The 22,576-nt window shown below is 40.0% G+C and overlaps 2 protein-coding genes across 2 annotated transcripts; one reads left to right on the top strand and one right to left on the bottom strand.

The window, feature by feature from the left end:
• The first annotated feature begins 10,867 nt into the window (after positions 1 to 10,867).
• On the top strand, positions 10,868 to 14,466 carry LOC147856727 (cytochrome P450 CYP736A12-like). Its single transcript, XM_087328639.1, has 2 exons — positions 10,868 to 12,364; positions 13,526 to 14,466. Exons 1-2 carry the CDS (start codon positions 11,084 to 11,086, stop codon positions 14,270 to 14,272), a joined length of 2,028 nt encoding a protein of 675 aa, XP_087184765.1. The 5' UTR covers positions 10,868 to 11,083; the 3' UTR covers positions 14,273 to 14,466.
• A 3,748-nt stretch (positions 14,467 to 18,214) lies between these two features.
• Positions 18,215 to 22,181, bottom strand: LOC147856726 (ras-related protein RABH1e-like). The gene is made up of 6 exons (XM_087328896.1): positions 21,947 to 22,181; positions 19,970 to 20,040; positions 19,528 to 19,616; positions 19,330 to 19,441; positions 19,107 to 19,197; positions 18,215 to 18,778 (listed from the first exon to the last, which is right to left on the bottom strand). The coding sequence occupies exons 1-6, from the start codon at positions 22,112 to 22,114 to the stop codon at positions 18,626 to 18,628; spliced, it is 684 nt and encodes a 227-aa protein (XP_087185022.1). The 5' UTR covers positions 22,115 to 22,181; the 3' UTR covers positions 18,215 to 18,625.
• Between the last annotated feature and the right edge of the window lie 395 nt (positions 22,182 to 22,576).

Raw genomic sequence — 22,576 nt, 5'->3', positions numbered from 1 at the left:
GATGAAATGTCTCCTTCTGTTTTCTATATGTACATTTCTCAAGTAATATACTAAGGTGTATCTTTCTTTCAAAAAAAAGAAGAAAAAAAAAAGAAAGCATAAGGAGACAACCGATAATTAATTAATAGAATTGTGAATGAGCAAAACATGAATCAGTAGAATTGTAATAATTAAGAAGTAGAATTATGAATGAGCAAAAGATGAAGTAGAAATTGTGGACAATATTTCGTAAATTTAAAGAATGTGGTCCAAAACACATCCAAAAAATATAGACCAATAAACATCCAAACATGTGAGAGTATCAAGTTATTCTAAGGCCCGTGTTGACTCCTCCACTAAACCATTAGATCTTGTTCACACGGATTATTGTGGACTATGTCCGTAAGATCTTTGGGTGGTGCATTGTACTTTGTCACTTTCATTGATGATGTCACTAAGAAAGTTTGGGTTTATGTGATTAAGGGAAAGGATGATGTATACCCTACTTTCAGAAAATAGCTTGTTTCAGTTGAGTTGGAAAAGAGGCATAAAGCTTAAGGCCTTACGTTCGAACAATGGCTGTGAGTATACCCCTCATGAATTTAGGCATTAAGAGAGAATTTACAGCTCCTTACACATTTGTCCAAAATAGTGTGGTTGAGAGGACGAATAGAATAAACCAAGATAGTGTTGTCTCTATACCACACCACGCAAACCTCTCGAAAGGTTTTTGGGTAGACTTTTTTTAACAACAATCCATGTGATTAATCTATCCCTAAACACAACCATAGGTCCAAAAGTGGCACAAGAGTTGTGGACAGGCAAGACACCTCATTGTGACCATCTTAGAGTTTTTGGATTTGACGCATATGTACACATTCCAAAACAACTAAGAAAGAAATTGGACTATAATGCAGAAAATGTATTTTTCTTGGTTATGGAATTGATGGGCAGTTTGGATATCGCATATGGGACCCTGATACACATACTATGGTTAGAAGTAGTGATGCTGTTTTTGATGAGAATAAAATGCATAAACAGTCCAAATAGGAGGTAAAAATGAGAAAAGTCTTTGTACACATCAAATCGGCTATGATGTGAGCACAATGGAGTCGGTTGGTATACTCCTTTATCCAACATAACTTTTGTATTTCTTATGATTTTATAATACCAAGGCGTATCTCTTTAGGGAAAAGTGAGAAAGGTCATGTTTAAGGATATTGTGCTATCTGTCAATGCAAAACAAAAAATTCCATTAATTTAGATGCTTCTACATGTGCTCAGTCAAGTAAAACTGTTGTTGGTCAACATGATTGAGGAGATCCATGCGTGTCAAACCACCTAGTAAATTTGGTGATTATGTAATGCTATCAGATGTCGACGAGCCTTCATGTTACCATGAAGCAATATCTGTCCGTAATCATGCTAAGTGGAAACAAGCTATACAAAATGAGTTGGATAGTATCCATAAAAATGAAACTTGGGATTTACTGCCTTTGCCCAAAGGTAGGAAAGCACTACCATGTAAATGGGTGTATAAGCAAATACACATCCGATGTGTTCTTCCTAAGTATAAATCTCAAATTGTGGCAAAAGGTTTTAAACAAGAACAAGGATTCAATTTCGTGATAATAATTGTCCGTATGTTAATAATAATTGTTTTTTAACCTTACTTTTACTCCCCCCCGAAGGTTTCTTCAGCTTACATGTTTCTGTAGAAATTCTCAAGCCTTTAGCAACTATCTTATTAGTCGATTTGTTTGCAATGAACTTATGTATGCTCAATCGAGTATGTTCTTCCTCATAATTTACACATGCACTACCACCAATGACAACCATGCTCTTAGATCTTGATCTCGTTATACAACCTTTAAATTCTGGATGCATCCTAACATCTTATTGCAAGACTATCACCTTAGGCACCAATTAGTAAGACTCCTATGTAGTCTCTAGGTTTGTGATCATGAGACTTTGCTCCGCTACCTTATTCTTATCCTCATGCATCAGATCATCATGACATACAAGCGAGATTAATTGCAAATCCCTATCAATAACATCTTCGAAAAATTAGTAGAAGATGGACCATCACCCTCATCTTCCAGATGGTTTTGTTCCTTCTCTGCATTCGGAATAGAAAGCGATATAAACTTATTACCTGTAGGCAACCTTTTCTTTTGCATAGAATCCACACTTGCAAAACGATGTTTACCTCTTTGCACCTTTACCCAACTATCCTCTTGCGTGGCTAGATGTCGAATACAAGTGTATAATGGACGTATTCACACTATCCCTTTGAATAGATCAAGTTTGGGCCATTTGTGTAATTAGCATAAATGGTAGTTGCCCTAAGTCGGTCACTACATATAGTGACCTTGTAACCTTTTTGTAAGGTTGGTTGTATTATTGTTTCTATTGAATAGAAAGACTCTTTTGTGCCTCTCTCTCTCTCTCTCTCTCTCTCTCTCTCTCTCTCTCTCTCTCTCTCTCTGTGCACGATCTCAGAAACTGTCATACGCAGGTATCAACCCCAATCAAATGCTATTTGATCTTCCGCACTGACGGCCTTTGTCTCCAACATCTGGTATCAGAGCATTCGGTCCTTCAACCCGCTGTCGGCCGTCGTCTCAGCCTGCACAACATTCGGTTTCTTGCGTCATTCGAAGAAGAGAGAAGAAGAAAAACGAGGCTTGCATCTCATCGCGTTAGATCATCTTCGCTTGGAGTAAGCTAGCTGGTTGTACTCTGTTCCTTGTGATCGTAACCGCTCGAGGTGAAATCCCCTTGTGCAACATTGACACGATCGTGCTCCACTCGGTTAAACGGCATCCGAAGAGGTCATCAAACGCTGCTCGCCGCTCATTATAACCACTCGGTGCAGATCGGTCTCAAGACAACAACTCAAATTCGTGCTTCATCCGGCTGATCGACATTCGGGAGGATCAGTTGGATCCGTCTCTCTCGTCGCTGCAGTCACCCGAAGCAGAATCGGTCCAGACAATCGGTTTCAATAATCGGTATTTGGCATATATATTCGGAAGCGAACCGGGCTCACTCCGACTCGGCAACATTCGGGAAGACCAGTCGGTTCTGTCCCTCAAGTTACCGGAGTCAATTCGAGCAAGTTCAACAATACATATATCCGAAGCCGAACCGACTCGGGTTCAAATCCGACTAGAACGATATCGGGTGAGCCAACCGGCTGCACTCCAACAAGGTTCGTAGTCAACTCCGAACCGAGCTTCGTCAACCGAAACCAAATTTGATGGCATCAACATCCGGCTCGTCAGAAATGAGTCTACGAAAGTTCGATGGATCGAACTTCAACTTCTGGAAGGAGCAAATGCAGGACTATCTCATAGTCAAGGGGCAAATCGATCCCATCGAAAATGAAGAACCTCCAGAAGGATACAAACCAATTGAGTGGCAGAAGCTGGACAGAATCGTCCGCGCCACGATTCGGATGCACCTATCGGAATCGGTATACTTTACGGTGCAATCGTGTACGACAACATTCGAACTGTGGAAAACACTGTCGGACACTTACGAAAAGAAGGTCGCTGCAACAAAGATGTTTCTAATCCGGCGCCTCTACAACTTGCGGATGAAAGAATCAGATTCGGTTCAAGCACATCTCAATGAGTACGAAAGCATAAGCTCCCAAATCTCATCTCAGGGGACGGCAATCGAGGATGAACTCAGAGCAATGATACTCATGAGCAGCCTTCCCTCATCATGGGAAACTTTCGTCACAACCGTGTGCAACGCGTCAACCACGGCTGTTAAATACTCCGAAGTCACGAGCGCAATCCTGACCGAAGCAGCTCGGAGAAAGTCTTTCGCCAAAGACTCAACAGACGACGCTTATGTAGTACAAGGTTCGACAGAACGATCAAACATACGAGGAAGAGATTCCTCACGGCAGCCGAACAATCAGCGAAGACGGAGCCAGTCACGGGATAATCGAATCTGCGACTATTGCAAGAAACCCGGACACATCAAAGCTGACTGCCGTGCACTCAAGAACAAGAACGACAAGTCTCAGAAATCGGACAAGAAGAGTGGCCGGCATGAGGAGATCAATTACGTCAGCTTCTCAGCTGATGTGCTACCAAACGACCCGAATATACTATCAATCGAAAATCCAGTCGGATCAGAAGTTCTGCTCACGACTGAAGAATCGAGCACATGGCTCTTAGATTCGGGCGCGTCATTTCACGTGACTCCTCATCAATCCCAATTTCGGCAATATACGATCCGTCACTCCGACTCAGTTCGAGTCGGCAACTCGCAACACTGTGACATCATTGGAATCGGCACAGTAGAGCTCAACCTTGCAGGTGGCTCTACACTTGTACTTCACAATGTCCGACATGTACCCGAGCTCTCAAGGCCATTGATCTCAGTCGGACAACTAGATGAAGACGACATTCGTGCCGGTTTTTCTTCGGGAGGGTGGACACTCCACAGGGGGAACCTCCTGCTTGCTAGAGGACCCAAGATACACTCACTGTATCCGTTACATGTTACGCTCAGAGAGGGTAACCTGTTTTTGGTGGATATTCCTGTGTCATCACTATGGCACAGAAGATTAGGACACCTCAGCAAGGCCGGCATTACGCACCTATCTAGAGCCGGATACATCCCTAAACTCTCCTTCTCGGACCATCAATTCTGCGAACATTGTCAGTATGGCAAACAAGCAGCCGCATCACACCCGACATCAGCACCAAGAGTAACGAGACCTCTCGATTTAGTCCACTCGGACGTCTGTGGCCCAATGCCGCATCAGTCTCTCGGCGGTGCCTCTTACTTCGTCAGTTTTATTGACGACTCGACTCGAAAGGTGTGGGCTTATCCAATTCGCACGAAAGATCGTGTCTTCTCGATCTTCTCCGATTGGCTCGCTATGGTAGAAAATCAAACTGACCGAAAACTGAAATGCTTTCGGACCGACAATGGGGGAGAGTTCAAATCAGAAGAATTCGTCAAATTCTGCCGACAACGCGGCATCCGACGTGAATTTACGGCACCACACAGTCCGGAGCAAAACGGGATTGCAGAACGCATGAATCGGACAATCCAAGAACGGATAGTTTCCATGCTCCAACACTCCGGACTGTCGGATGGCTTCTGGGCAGAGGCTCTACTCACGGCAGTACACATAATCAATATGTCGCCAAGCAGACCTCTAGGACTTCAAATTCCTCAGGAACTATGGATCGGCAGTAAGCCGAATTACGACAAGCTGAGGATCTTCGGATGCGAGGCATACGCCCTTATTCCGAAAGATGATCGCCGAAAACTTGCACCTCGGTCCAGGAAATGCATTTTCCTTGGATATGGATCAGACGGCGAAATGGGATACCGACTCTGGGACCCCGAACGCAGACAAATCGTTCGAAGTTCGGACGTTGTGTTCAACGAGTCGGCTATGAATCCATCAGTCGAAAAACCGATCGAAGTCCGAAGGGTAACATTTTCCGATGTGCCGACCCTTCAAGAAGGCCCCGCTCTTAACACACGGTCAGCTTCACGGGTAGCTGAACCTTACACCACCGACTCGGACAACTCTGACTCGGCACAGCAGAATAATTCGCTTTCGGACCATCCGACCTCGATACCCGATGCGACCAGTCCAATCATACCTCGACGATCGGAGAGACTATCGCAACCTCCGGAGAGGTATTCTCCTGGAATTTTCTTCACCGACGCCGGCGAACCGACGTCTTACGAAGAAGCATCGACATCTGTCGATTCAGCCACCTAGCATCTGGCGATGGAGTCGGAAATGCACTCCATTCGGGCAAACAAGACTTGGGATCTGGTCGAACTACCTAAGAATCGACGTGCTCTTCCTTGCAAGTGGGTTTATCGACTAAAAGAGACGTCTGATTCGACCACCCCAAAGTACAAGGCCAGATTAGTTGCGAAGGGCTTCCGACAAGAATATGGCGTCGACTTCGACGAGATTTTTTCACCAGTGGTGAAAATGACAACCCTTCGTTTTCTACTCGGCGTAGTGGCAGCCGACAACTTGGAGCTGATTCAGCTAGATGTCAAAACAGCCTTCCTCCATGGTGATCTTGAAGAGGAAATTTATATGGAGCAGCCAAAAGGCTTCGTGGCAACTGGCCAAGAACATCTAGTCTGCCGACTCAGGAAGAGTCTATACGGCCTCAAACAGGCACCGCGACAATGGTACAAGAAGTTCGATGACTTCATCCAATCGATCGGCTTCTCAAAAAGCGATGAGGACCATTGTCTTTTTACCAACACAGCTCAAGATGGATCACCCATCTTCCTCATCATTTACGTGGACGACATGCTAATTTCTGGACGCCACGCGGGCGAACTTGCCGATCTCATTCGGCAATTGCGGTTGAAGTTTGCCATGAAGGACCTCGGTCCGGCACGACACATACTTGGCATGAAGATTAGTCGGCACCGCGATAAACGACATCTTTTTTTGTCTCAGACCGACTATATCGGACGTGTCTTGGAACGCTTCAACATGAAATCAGCCAAATCTGCTTCAACCCCGCTCCCCATGAATCTTCGGCTCTCTCAGCGAGACTGCCCGACATCCGGTCCGGAGGGGGAAGATATGAAGTCGGTACCGTATGCACCGGCAGTCGGCTCCCTTATGTACCTGATGGTCGCGACACGGCCTGATATCTCTCATGCCGTAGGAGTCGTTAGCAGATTTATGCACAATCCTGGCCGATCGCATTGGAACGCAGTCAAGCATGTGTTCAAATATCTGGCTGGCACAAAAGATCACGGCATTCTTTTCGGTCCGAACTCAACCTCAGGCGTAGTCGGTTACACCGACTCGGACTTCGCCGGCTGTATAGACAGTCGGAAATCAACAACCGGATACTGCTTCAAATTCGGCAATGGAGCAATTTCGTGGAAGTCGAAACTTCAGGAGTGCACAGCGACCTCAACGACCGAAGCAGAATATGTAGCTGCGTCCGACGCTGCAAAAGAAGCTTTGTGGCTCGGCCGGCTGGCGCACACGTTTCGGCAAGTCGACCATGACTCGGCTCCAGTTGTCTATAGCGACAGTCAAGGTGCTGTTGCCTTGTCGAGAAATCCGGTTCACCACAACGCCTCCAAACATATCGACGTTCGATATCACTTCGTTCGGGACTGCGTCATTTCAGGGAAAATCGGTCTAGAGAAAATATCCACAACCGACAATGTTGCAGATGGAATGACCAAGTGTCTTTCGGCAGACCGCTTTCGGTCCCTTCGGCATCAGATGGGCGTAACGACAAACCAGTCCGGTTAGAGCCGGACACAGCGCAGGATGGTTTCAGACAACCGACATCAGTTCCCTAATGATCGGCTTCAACTCTTCCGACCCGACCAGTTCGGTCTTCTGCCTTCGGACCCTGCAGACTCGAACAAAAACTGATATGTCTGAGAACCTAGGTTTATACCTGTAATCTTAGATAACCCATGTATACGCCCATTACGGGGGAGTGTCGAATACAAGTGTATAATGGACGTATTCACACTATCCCTTTGTATAGATCAAGTTTGGGCCATTTGTGTAATTAGCATAAATGGTAGTTGCCCTAAGTCGGTCACTACATATAGTGACCTTGTAACCTTTTTGTAAGGTTGGTTGTATTATTGTTTCTATTGAATAGAAAGACTCTTTTGTGCCTCTCTCTCTCTCTCTCTCTCTCTCTCTCTCTCTCTCTCTCTCTCTCTCTCTCTCTCTGTGCACGATCTCAGAAACTGTCATACGCAGGTATCAACCCCAATCAAATGCTATTTGATCTTCCGCACTGACGGCCTTTGTCTCCAACACTAGACTCTTATGCTGACTTTGTTATTAACCTCACAATCTTTAGCTAAATGACCCACCGCACCATATGAAAAGCATTGGTTGGGAAGGCTCGAATATACAACATTTTGAATCTGTCCACTGGTGTTCTTACTCAACGCATGAAGTTTAATGAAGAAAGGTAAAATGGAATCCATTGATCCCAAAACCCTAAGAATCGACAAACTCATTTGATTGGCATTAAATCTATCGATTTCTTCCTCATTATCAAGAATGGGCCAATCATAGATGCAATATTTTTTTTAAGCAGGACTCCATTGTTTAATGTAGAGGCAAAAATATGTGTGGTAGATTTGTGCCCTGTGAAAATTGTAGGGATCAAAGGTCATGCCTTAAAGATCCTTCAACATGGTGGTTATTAAGGATTGTATCCAACAAATGGCAAATCTTAGGAAAAAGGTGTACAGTTTAGGTGCACCAAAATCAACCAACGACGTAGAAACAAGATCCATAAGTTGGACGCAACAAATTGGTGCGAAAAGAGGAGAGACACTCGACATTTCGCAAGAACTTATTATTGGTTCCCCAAACAAGTCCACATCACATGCCAAAATCGGGAAAACTATAGAGAGATGCTAATCAGGCTAGGAGGCGGTTGCCAATATCTGAGATTGAGAAGGTTCGATGAACTTTGCATTGATGGCTTGACCTTGACTTCAAGGGACTCGAATGTTGATTAGTGCAAAATTTGTGGTTGTCTTTTACCATCCACCCCACAAGAGTCATGATCTTTGCTTTTATATGTTTTCAACTTTCACTTCTAGGCATAGTTCTAGCCATACTTCCCATTCGTGTCATACTCATACGCCAATATTTGTATCATACTCATACGTGACAAGGCTCCGAGTATGATTGAAATCCATACGTGATACATAGATATATACATACGATGTACATTGTGTGTGTGTGTGTGTGTGTGAGAGAGAGAGAGAGAGAGAGAGAGAGAGAGAGAGAGAGAGAGAGAGAGAGAGAGAGAGAGAGAGAGAGAGAGAGAGAGAGAGAGATTCATAATATCCTGGATCAATAGGAACTTGAATTTGGTAACCCAAATAAAAGAATGTAAATATTCTTCCAAATTTTGTCGTATCATTTACGTTACCAAAACCCTTTCCTCATATCAATTACATCAATCAACATTTCATACAAATTAGAAGTTAGAACCTAAATTTTCCAAATATTCTATTAGCAATTCCAGTAAAACCACTTTCCTCATCAAATTCATCAACACTTTGTATAAATTAGAGCCCAAAATCATCATCATGAGCGAGTTCAATCAATTATTGTTTTGAGTCGTGACTAGATCTTACTAATGATATTATTGAGAGAGAGAGAGAGTAGCATAGTTAGTGGGTGACCATACTTCATGGTCACACCCATTGTAAGTAGTGTTTTTTACATACATTTATTAATATAATTGTGTGTTTTCACCCAAAAAAAGAGAGTCTTCTTCTTCTTCTTCTTTTATGCGTTTTTTGTGGTTGAATTGCTATTGGCCATGCGCCATGGCAGAAGCTCCTCCTCCACACCCCCAACCCCCAGCCTCAAACTCAACCTCTCTGAATCCATCTGAGCCAACCACCGCGTGAGTGGACCCCATTGATCGTCTCTTGCCATGCTGAGCAGGAAGTATAATTCGGCACCTAAACCAGTTAAGCGTTAACCGCTTTAGGAACCGGTTTGGTTCAAGTTTGAAAACTCCCAAACCAATTAAGGCTTAATTTGTTTGGTTTGGACAAATGCCAAGCCAATTAAGCCGTAACGGAATCGTTGCCGATTCCTACCAGGAACACCTCTTCATATGATTTGGGTGCAAACATAAAACGTAATAAACGTGTTCGTGCAAGCACTGAAAGGTTTGAAAAGGGAAGAATGTGTGCTCCTTTTTTTTCTTTTGTTGTTATTAGAAATTAACTCACCCAAGTGGTTAGTTGTTATGATGTTTGTCTCAATTTTCTCATCTCTCTCTCATTAGTGTCATGTCATAACAAAATTTTATGTTAGTGTCATGTTCCTTTTTTCTTTCTTTCTTTGTTATTAGAAATTAGCTCACCTTAGTGGTAACTTGTTATGCTACTATTGCTTATGCCATGTTTTCTTCGTATTCTCGAATATACGTTTTATGAGTTTTTGAACATATGCTTATAGTTTATAATGACATATTTTGATTCAATCTTTATAGTTCATACTCATTTTTTTGTAAAGTTATAAAGTGAAGAAATTGATACCTTCACTAGTTGCAAGATGAGCGCATCATCAATATAATATTGTCTTTGAACTATTGGAACTATTTGACCATGAGAAAAATGTGTATAGAAATAAGAAATAGAGAAAAATAAATTGGAAGGGGGGCACCTCTCCATTAGGGCTATATAATATAAGTAATCCGTAAGTTTTGAACTTTCAAATTGTGTTTTGACATTTGATTCAATCAATATATAATGCAGACTATAGTCATTTTTTGAAATTCCAATCTTTATTTATTTATTTTCCAAACTTATAAATCCAATCCTAACTTTGAGATGATTTACCATACCCGTTTGATTTCCAATCTTTATTGATTTATTTTCCAAACTTATAAATCCAATCAAACTTTGAGATGATTTACGATACACGTTTCATTGAATCATTCTCGAATACGAATTGGGTGCAGATATAGACACGAGCTATATAGGCATAGCTCATATGAATTCGGTCATGCATGATATCATGATCTTCTAAACTGTGTCCCTTTGATAATGATAATGATAATGATAATTGATAATGACCCACACCTTTAGTCATTGTCTGGACTCTGTTTTTTTCAGCCTTTTTTAGGAGAGGAAGAAGGTAGGTATTTCCAAATTGAAGTCTTCTCAAGACCTCCTCCTGTTAACATCATTTACTTAATGAATTCACATTACAATACAGAATCTGTTGGAGAGGAGAATCATCCACAAATGGCTTAGGTATTTATTTAATGCAGAGAAGTTTCTTTATAAAGCATAGCAGACTGAATTGATGCATATATGTACATATCTCTCTCTGTGTTTTGTTAGTTATTGATTCCATGAATCATGATATGCTTCTATTGTCATGTCGATCTTTAGATGAAACATATTTCAATCGGCTATTCAAAAGAGCCCATGATTATCTTTCTTGTCCAAATCGATTTTTCGCCCTTCGGATTGATCTGTCTACTCTTGCTAACGCACATATTCTCTACAGATTATAAACCCTAACCCTAAACCCACTTCCTTTCAAGCTTCCATGGCTACCTTCATCAAATCAGAGGAATCTTTTGCATCTTATGATGAGATACTGTTGAAGCATGCAGTGTCAAGCCCCAGTTCCTATGACATGGAAAGCATAATTACTGCATATACTGCAGAACATAACCCTAAACTCTATACTGCAGACCCTAACCCTAAACTCGACTTGATATTAATGTACATCATGAGCTTCTTAGCTCTTGTGCTCGCCATAGCCTGGGCCAGAGCCTACTACTTAGGGCAGGAATCAAGTTGCGAAGAATTCACAGAGGAAGATGCAAAAAGAAGTGGTAGAAGCAGCAGAAGAAGCAGCAGAAGAAATGTACTGACATGTTTCTATGGAAGCTCGCCGTCTCCTTCTCCGCCTGCGAGGAGGGCCATGCGAGTTCCTCCGGGGCCAACATGGAGGAGATTGCCTGTGATAGGCCATCTCCATCTCTTAGGCCCTCTGCCACACAGAGTGTTGCAGAAGCTCTCAGAGATATACGGGCCAATCCTGTTAATACAGTTAGGGATCCATCCCACAGTGGTCATCTCATCTCCTGCCATGGCCAAGCTCTTCCTTCACGACTACGACCACATCTTCTCCGGCAGACCTTCCATGGAATTCTCCCACCTCGCCTTCTATGGCCAAGGCTCCGCGCTCCTGCAACCTAACCCTAAATGGCGGCTCATACGGAAGCTGTACACACAAGAGCTTCTCAGGCCGAAACGCGTGCGCGCGTACAGATCGATCCGAGACGACGAAGTGAGCATCCTCGTCCAGAAGCTCCGATCTGCAGAGCCTGGCAGAGCTGTGGACATCCGAGCCATGGCGGCGGAGGTCATCTTCAACATCATGACCCGCGTTCTGTTCAGCCAAAGGTCGTCTGATGAGGCATCGCTCTCAGAATTCCCGGCTGTATACTGGAGCATTTCGAGGCTTTTCGCGGTACCGATCATAGCAGATTTCGTGCCGTGGCTATGGTGGGTGGATCGCTTCCGCTCTGTGCGGAGGCGCATCAAAGCAGAAGCGAAGAAGATGGATGTGATCTTGACCAGTATTCTGCGGTCCAGGTTGAATCAGATACTTGAAGATCCTGTGAAGTGGGAGAGGGATGGCCACAAGGATATGCTCTCAACTTTCATGGTGCAATATCTTGGAGATGGATCAGCTCTGGCTATGGAGGATGCTCTCAAGGTTCTTGATTATATGAATGGGTGCAGGATCTGTACACCTGCAGGATCAAACCTGGAGGGCCTGATCGAAAACATCAACACCGTGAAGGCATCTCTGCTGGTAAATCTTTGTTTTTAGGGATTCAAGAAAGCTCTGATGTATTAGTTTTCTAGGAGTGGAATTGCAAAAAACTAGCTCATCATCGCCATTAAAGATCTGATGTGAAATTTTCTAGCAGTGAACTTGCAAAAACTAGCAAAGATCTTGCTGCAACGTCTCATCATCGCCATTAAAGCTCTGATGTGAAATTTTCTAGGAATGAACTTACAAAAACTAGCAAAGAACTTGCTGCAACATCTCATCATCACCATTAAAGCTCTAATGTAAAATTTCTAAGAATGAACTTACAAAAACTAGCAAAGAACTTGCTTGCTGCAACATCTCATCATCACCATTAAAGCTGTGATGTAAAAAAATAAATCTCGGAATGAACCTGCAAAACTACCAAAGAACTTGCTGCAACTTCTCATCATCACCATTAAAGCTGTGATGTAAAAAAATTCTAGGAATGAACCTGCAAAACTACCGAAGAACTTGCTACAACATCTCATCATCACCATTAAAGCTGTGATGTAAAATTTTCTAGGAGTGAACCTGCAAAAACCAGCTAAACTTGCTGCAACATCTCATCATCACCATTAAAGCTCTCATGTAAAATTTCTAAGAACGAACTTGCAAAAACTGGCTAAACTTGTTGCAACATCTCATCATCACCATTAAAGCTCTCATGTAGAATATCTAGGAAGAAAACTACTTAAACATGCTCCAACATCTCATCATCACCATTAAAGCTCTCATGTAGAATATCTAGGAAGAAAACTACTTAAACATGCTCCAACATCTCATCATCACCATTAAAGTTGTCATGTAATTCTCTCCTGAGTTGTAAGAACTCTCTGTCTCTTGGGGATGTTTAGGGTTTTCCCTGAATGGCCTTAATGAAACCCACTATTAGAATTAGAATTAGAATTTTTATCGTCCATAAAGAGGCCAATTTTGACCTATGGGACCAGAGTATACATGTGTTCTTGATATGTGTCTCCTTCCGAAGAAGGGGCATTCATACATTGAAGCACAAAGTCTCTATGTGTGAATAATGCATACACATGTGAGCTCAACCTTCTCGGTGGTGTCTTAAGTATGGCACTTAAGTTATCACTCCCTCTTAGTATGTCAACATATCTTGAACGAATGGTGGTGGTGATGATTTGATTGTTGTAGGAGATGCTGACAGGGAGCACAGACACGACGGCCGCATTGGTGGAGTGGACGATGGTGGAGGTGTTAAGGGCGCCCGACTCTGCGAGGATCATGGAGAAACTGCAGACTGAATTAAGAGGGGCAACCAAGCTCATGGTGACCACAACTACCACCACAACCATGGCTATGGTGGAGGAGATCTCCTCTCCCAACCTCCAAGGCCATGGGCATGGGCATGGTGTGCAGGTGTTGGAGGAGACAACCCTGAGCAAGCTTCCATACTTGCAAGCAGTGGTGAAGGAGACGATGCGGCTCCACCCGCCCGCACCCCTCCTCATACCGCATGAGTCCATGGAGCGGGCGGAGGTAGGGGGGTTTGCTATCCCCGCCAAGACCCGGCTCATCGTGAATGTGTGGGCCATCGGGAGAGACCAATCCATCTGGGGCCACAATGTGGCCGAGTTTCATCCCGAACGCTTCTTACCCAATAATAATAATGCATATGCCAATCCCGATCCCAATGCTCACATTGATGGGTCTTCCTACGAGCTCTTGGCCTTTGGGCACGGGCGGCGCGGGTGCCCCGGTACCCGCCTCGGCCTCTCCATGGCCACCACGCTCCTCGCTAATCTCTTGCATAGCTTCAACTGGGAGGACAAAGCCGCAATCCCTTCGACCCCTCACCATGGCGTCAAATCTATGGACGAGGTTTTGGGTACCTCTATCTCACTTCGATATCCCCTCATGGCAATCCCCTCACCCACCTGATCTCCGATATCTCTTTGTGTCACTTGCCCATCCTCACTTTCTTTGGGATCCACTTGAGATCACTTCAAAGTATGAATATCCCCTCTTAGGAAGGAGGCACACATCAATATAACTTATGTACTTAGGTCCTATGGGTCAATATTGGCCTCTCTATGGACGCTAAAAATATCTATCTATCTATCTATCTATTCATATCCTTGGAACACACATGTTGGTGTCCACGTAAAACAATTGTGGCTTGGCAACTCACTTGAGGTTTTCCCCATCACTAGGATGCCTCTGGAAATCTAACTCAAACCATGATGCCTATCTATAACTATTGTCTCATGGGAACTCACTTGAGGTTTTCCCCATCATTTACATGTTAATACCCTAAATTTTAGGTAAGGAATCGGGATCTATTATCTTTGTGATAGAAATCTATCCTTTTACACTACTATCATAACAAAAAGTTAAACCCCCAAGATCCTCAAACATATAATATCATTTTATCACTTTTGCGCCACATAATCCAAACCTCTCATTATCTTGATCAAACAATATGTCTCGTCATATCTATATTCTTATAATTTCACAAAAAAAGTATTAGGACACTACATAAAATTGTCTTACACAAGTACAAGGTCACATGGAAAGCGTGAGGTCCCATCTGCTTGGCTCTTGGAATTTCATAACATATATTGAGGACACCATATAAAACTGTCGCATACAAACCCATCATTATTCTAAGAGTCTCACAAACAATAACCACTTATGTGGGTCCAAATGTACACACATTCGCCACCATTTTCACATTAAGGAAAATTAATTAGGGAATTTTAAACTTTTACTTGAAGCCTTTTTTTATATAATATACACACGCATGGCGCACACACACCTCTCTTCAAGTTGGTGGTTAGTTTTTCTTGTACGGGTGATCACGATATGAGAAACCAAAACAATGCAAACCAATGCCATCGAGACTTATCACTTTACAATGAAATGATGCAATCAATACTGTATTGAGAATGAAACACATTCTTAATAAAAGTATGTTATGTGATCATATTGCACTTTATATATATAATATATAGTTGATCCATATAGACAACATTCAAAAGTTACGTACTCACTCAATGTTATATTGCTTGTACCTTTTTGGTAACATCGATGTAAGTCCAAACCATTTCATGGGTTGATAAGTACTTACATATTGTACAATTCATTTCCTTGGCCTTTCCAATGTCATCTCTCTCTCTCTCTCTCTCTCTCTCACACACACACACACACACACATGGGTACGAAAAGATACCTATAAAAAAAGCCCCATTTTTTTAAACAAACGTGCTCTAAGACGTGCTTTGAAGTCCACATGTTGAACATGCCAAATGTGCTTGCTCTAAGAGATGAATTTTGAGATACATGCCTTTTGAGACATGTTCTAAGTCACACCATGTGTGTCATCCTAGAGGTGTTTTTGCGTCATGATAAACATTTTAGCAAACTTCTTTTAGGCCATCCAACATGTTGTAACAATATAACACTTATGTAACATATGTCTAGCCACCTATAGTGATAAAAGGGGTTGAGGATCAAATTACAATGTTAATGACACCGAGAATATGTAAGTATTTGGTTGACACAATTGAGAAAGCATTAATGCAATGCACGCGAATTAGCAATGGGCCCGGTTCGGTTTCTTGGCCTTGAAACCAAACCAAACTATTTATTAATAATAAAAACCAAACCAAACTATTTAAACATTTTGAAGCCATTTAAACCGAACCGTTTAGAGCATAACCGTTAAACGAAATCGTTTAAAGAATACGAGAAACCAAACGTTTACGAAAAATTTAAAACCAAACCAAATCATTTTTTATTGATATTAATCATCATATATTTTGTCATCATACTCATCATAAAATTTGTCATCATACTTATCATAAAATTTGTCATCATACTTATCATAAATTTTGTCATCATACTTATCATAAATTTTATCATCATACTTATCATAAATTTTGTCATCATACTAATCATAAATTTGATCATTATAATTATCATATTTGATCATCATAAATGAAAAGGAGACTCTACATATAATGCATATAAATTTTAATAAGTTAAAAGTAGAGTTTAAAATTAAAAGTTGAAAGTTAGAGCCTGTAGGGAAAATTTATGAGTGTTTTTTAGCCAATAAACCTTTAAACCAAACCACATAAACAGAAACCGATAAACTGGTAAATTCAAAACCGAACCGAACCGAAATCGATTAGTAACATTTGAAACCAAACCAAACCGTTTATTTAACTTCGAACCTATAAACCGTTAAGCCACGGCTTTTCGGTTCGGTTCGGTTCGGTTCGGTTTGAGCCAAAACCGGGCCCATTGCTAACGTGAATGGTGTAGATAGTACAAATGTCCCTCCACTCTCTCACTGAGTTCTAGTTGATACTTCCTAAAATAGTTAGAAAAATAGCGTCTCTCTAAACTCTCTTTAATTGACTTATCATTAGAGTACAACTTGTGCTCCTAATTTTGCTACGCCCTTGTACAACTTGTACAAGCTAATTTTAATAAACCCTTTCTATTTTTTATCCCTATTTGCATCAACTTTTACTTTATGGTGTTAAATCTTTGTGTCAAGTGTTTTTTTCACTTCTAATCGAATGCATACTAAAGCCCAACCCATGTGTGTCATAGCTTTTGTTGACCTCCAACTAACTACCAATCTCTTGGAAATTTGTGAAGTGGTGGATGAGTTTTCTCAAATTATCATTTGGATGAAAAATAGAGATCTATTCCATTAATTCAACCTCCAACTAACTACCAATCTCTTGGAAACTTGTGAAGTGGTGGAAGTTTTCTCAATTTATCATTTGGATCAAAATTAGAGATGTATACCATTAATTCAACCTCCAACTAACTACGAATCACTTGGAAATTTGTGAAGTGGTGGATGAGTTTTCTCAATTTATCATTTGGATCAAAATTCGAGATCTATTTAATTAATTCATTACTGAAATACCCTAAAGCTTTTGACATGTACACATACACATACACATACACATAAAACTTTTGACATGTACACATAAACATAAACATTTTTGTTCTTTGAGCGAAGTTCAAAAGACACAACAAAATAATTAGTTTTGAATGGATGGAAGATGTGTAAAAATGGTGTAGACGGTTCGGTCCATGACAATTGCCTCAAGATGCCTTTGTAGATTCATCATTGAATGAGGTTGCTTTGACACATAAATCGCAACTCAAGGGGTATGGTACCTTAACACATTAGTTTACATATGCAATCTAGAACCCATCCCCACATCTACCATTTGTACCATTGTTTCTATATGTTTATGCATGCTTTGACTAAAAAAGTGTGATAAATCACATTCAACTACAATGCTCCATCCTTTTGGACCATGCTTTATCCATATTTCCAACTTTGAGCTAATACTTATTTGCGGCTGTCTATCCCTACCATACATTGTATTGACATTTGCGACTCCTTCCTATATGTCCATTCAACCTAATCGAGATACCGAGGATTCAACATCAAGATAATTCAAGCTTGCTATACCGCGAAGAGGCCACACATTTTCACAATGATGATCTCATACTCTAAAAGACACTATCAAATTATGTTGTTTTTCTTCCTCATTCATCATTTAGGCCAATGCCATTCATTGTCATTGGTCGGAGACTCTGACGAGTGTAGACATTGTGAGCAATCAATTCATGACAACGTTGTCATTTCGTGAGTTGTCTCGTCCACGTGTCACACTTTTCATGCACAAATGATTATTCCATATGTATGGGCAAGAAAGGAAAACCATAAATATTCATTGGTACCCTTGTCTCTCAGGTTATGTACTACATGAATTTATACAAGGACAACATGCAAAAACATGTATGCATTACCGACCCTGACATATTGATATAGAGCATCAGGCATGCTTATACAAGAAAACATTTTGTGTATATGTATATATATATTTTCATGGAATGGATGGGAGAAAATGTCAATAAATACAGAGTGGATGTATGATGAATAGTGATGAGAATGTAATTTTGCTTTGACCTCAAGCTTATGAGAAGCTCCCAGCAAAGGATCCTCTTATTTTCTTCGAAAAGCAATTTTACAAAATCTGCACAAACGGGCCTTTCGGAGCTTCTGAGATGATAATACAAACTCTCCGGTGAATCAGCTCTCTAGATTTTGCATTAAAATGCATATGAGTATGTAAAAGAATATCAGGATGCCAAGCTACTATGATCAGGAAACTTGGGGCTACCTTCTCTGTAGTGAAAGGCAAAAAAAAACACCCAAAAGGCTACTACCATAGAAAGCAAAATTTTCATTAAAATTTAGCATGCACATGTAGCCGTCTTCTTTTTTTCTCTTTCTGGAGGTGGAGTATTCTCGGTAGAATCCAACTTCACATCAATTAACCCCATTCGTTTTGCTGAAGATAAGCCCTCCATCCCAGGTAACGATGCTGCAATCCTACGAAATAATGCCTAGAACCAACCAATAAATGTTCAGTAACAATACAAAACAATGACCACTTCCTGTATCTTAAAGAAGTGGACATAGAGTCTCTAAAGCATTTTCGGAGCTTTCTGTTAGCTTCAACTAAATTTTTTTAATGAGGACTTGAATTCATCTTTGCCAAATGTAAGCAGCTACATCTTGTGAAAACTGTAATGATTATTAGCCCATGTTTCATTTACTTCGTAAGTACTTGAGGTTCCCTAAATTTCCAGCATAATATATATATATATATATATAATATTTTCTATGTCTATATTTTCCAGCATATATTATTGATGATTGAGAGAGTCTAACCTTGATGTTACTGCCCGCTTTTGCACTTGTTTCTATAAACATAGTACCGAGTTCCTTCGCTTTTGCATTCCCTTCGTCTACTGACACTTGCCTGTTTATACATAAATCATCAATTATAATATAAGATGTATGCACACTTAATGGATAAGGATTTGCATTAATGCTCTTGGAATTTGTATTAACAAATAGAGCTTCAGCTACATTATATCGATTTAAGATGTACCTCTTATCCATCAGATCTGTTTTGTTTCCAACAAGCATAATAATGACATCATTGCCTCGTTCTCCACGCACTTCTTCTACCCATCTATCTGTACTTAGAAAAGATTGGCGATCTGCAAAAACAGCAGTAATACTAAACTTTATCATGATACATACCTATCTTTAGAAGTTGACCTAGTATTTTTTTCCAAATGCCTACTTGCAACATCATAAACCACCACTGCCACTGAAGAATCTCGAATATAGCTTGGAATTAAACTACGGAAACGCTCTTGACCAGCAGTATCCCTAGAAAAATATCAGCAATTCGCCGTAATTAAGATTCAAATCAATGAACAATACAACAAATGCCCTTGATTAGGTGTATCCTAAAGTAATATCAATATTTCACTTATATTAGGAATCAAATTGATTACCGATACATTTTAATATATATAATAAGTAGAAACATGGACTTTCTACATTATTTTTGCAATGGATTGGAGAGTAAATAGAACAATTTATAATTTCTTAGTCTCCTCTTGCAAAGGCATGAGCATCCAATGTAACTCCAGCTATAGGAAAAGCATCATTTTGAATGCACATGATGGAAGAATACATCATTCTACAGTTTGGAATAAAATAAGTCCAAATTTAATCACCATAGCTGTAAACGAATTGTTCGATCCTCCAGATACATGGTTTTTGATAGGAAATCAATGCCAATTGTGGCCTGCTCATAAAATCAAAGAGTATTTATTCATGAGAGTCAAGAGCACATAATTTAGAAAAACAAGAAGTACTAATGAGCAATATATGTATATAGGAATACATACATGCATGTATATATATATATTTATTTGGTCAAAGAATTCATTCCAGTTTATTTGGTGATTATTTCAGCATCAAGGATTAATTAAGACCATCAAGGATCTCATATATATATGCATAGCCATCCCCATTGGATCGAATGGAGAATTTCAGAGAGCGGGAATGCTCTTATTAACCCTTGATGTTGAAATAATTACCAAATAAACTGGAATATTAATTCAGAATAATTGACCTGTTATAATAGGGCTTGTCATCATGACAACGTGCACTTTAGCTAACTTAAAACATGTGCTACTGTCAAAAAGAATTCTGGAGAACACAGTGAACCATAGTATCAACAAATACTACTTACTTCAAATTTTCAAAATATCACAAAATTAGTTTATCTAATGGAGAATTTCAGAGAAAGCAGGATGGTCTTATTGATCCTTGCTATTGAAATAATTACCTAGTAAACTGGCATGTATAAAATCTTTGACAGAATAATCGTTTTATTAAAATAGCCTTCCAGCATGACACCATGCATTTTAGTTAACTCAAAACATGTGCTACTGTCAAAAAGAATTCTAGAAGACACAGGGAATCATAAGTACGACAGATAACTTTTCTATAATAAAATTTAGATCTAAAATGGGAATATTATGTTGTTGAGAATAGCAATAGACTGAAATGTTGACGTTGAAAATTGATATTCTAGGTCAAGAGCGAGAATAACCTTTTATAAAGACCGGAATGGAAATGGCAATTTCGAGCAATATAGATGAGAAATAACTGTACATATATAGAATCAAACATAGCTTCCCTATGCATTCGACTTTATCTGTAGATCTATATATTTTGTAAAGCATTGCATAATGATAAATCTTTCTAGCAACAATATGTAATCGAAATTCAGCAAATATTATTTCTGTCAACTTCAAATCAGGATTTTTCCTCCATTCAATGAACTCTTGAAACTAACAATTTGATGCTGAGAAAAAAACGCAAATCTCTGCCTAGTCTTATGGTAAAGCAAGAAGATATCAAAATATAGATAAAATGAACAGCCGTTCATCAAGTTTCGATCTTTTCACTACCAACGAAATAATGTAGATTCATAGAAACATTTGATTTCCAGATCTTATAATCAAACCTAGATAAAACATATGTTCATCAAGCTTGGGACTTCTGTCAATGAATTGAAATGCAGTCCAAATGAACATTGCTTCTTTCCAGCGTCATCAATAGAAGGAACCAAATTACAGACTTCATCAGTAAATATGTTTATCCAAAGATTCAAGAGTTATGTACGAAAAAGATCCCATTCCATTGAATGTAGAAACTAAAAATCATAGACTTTCATTAAGAAACGTGTTGATCCTTCCATCATTGATTTACTGCAGAAAATGAACTCAAAAAACTCCAGCTTATGAAATGCTGAAAACGAAATCACAGACTTCCATCAAGAAATAAATAGATCCTTACATCAAGGATTTAATGACGAAAAGGAAATTAATCAATTCCGTCTGATCAGAATGGAAATAAATTATACTTCCATCAAGAAAAGATCGATCCATAGTTCCATGAATTAACGTGGAAATGTATCATTAATTACTCGATTCCAATTAATTAAATGAAAACAAAGTAAGTACAGGTTTCGATCAAGACACAGATCAATGAGATCCATCGAGGAACAGATTAATTAGGTAAAGTAGAAACGATTGCTCCTCTGATCTTCTAAGATCGAGACTTGCAGAAAATGATCATACACGCAAAAGATCAAAGCTTAAATTAGAAATGCACGTATATGTGCGCATGAATTATATTACCTGGTAAGTGTTGTCGAACTTGTCATACATGAACCTAGTGATGATGCTGGTTTTTCCAGCAAACTGATCCCCAAGGAAGACGAGTTTATATTTCGAGAGAGGAGAAATAATGGTAGTAGCAATGGTGGCGGTGGGGGTGATCATGGACCTCGCCGTTAGATTATTCATGGACACGATCTTTGATGGTGACGATGGAGATGATGATGAAGACGACAGAGACAGAGATGTACAAGATGAAGATGAAGATGAAGAAGAAGATGACGATGAAGATGAGGTGGAGGTCTGAAGGCAAGTCTGCGACCTGTCTTCGATCGTCTCTTCGGCGATCAGAGAAGGAACGTGAAGAAGAAGAAGAAGAAGAAGAAGAAAGAAAGAAGAAAATGGAATTATATTAGAATTAAAGTTTTAAACTATAATGAATTTAAAATTAAACTATAATGAGTTAAAATTAAACTATACATACATAATGGATTAAAATTAACTACTCATGAATTAAAAATTAAACTACTATGAATTAAAAATAATTAATTAGGTTTATTTTATATTTACCTAATGTAAAACTCCTCTCTCTCTCTTTGGGTAAAATCAGACAATTGTATTAATTGTATGTAAAGTCCACTTGTTATAACA

Source organism: Azolla caroliniana, unplaced genomic scaffold, assembly GCF_043228905.1.
Source record: "Azolla caroliniana isolate FFs.n. ecotype wild unplaced genomic scaffold, voAzoCaro1.0.p SCAF_12, whole genome shotgun sequence".
Taxonomy (NCBI): domain Eukaryota; kingdom Viridiplantae; phylum Streptophyta; class Polypodiopsida; order Salviniales; family Salviniaceae; genus Azolla; species Azolla caroliniana.
Note: the sequence above shows the minus strand (reverse complement) of the source record. Positions and strands in the feature narration are given on the sequence as shown.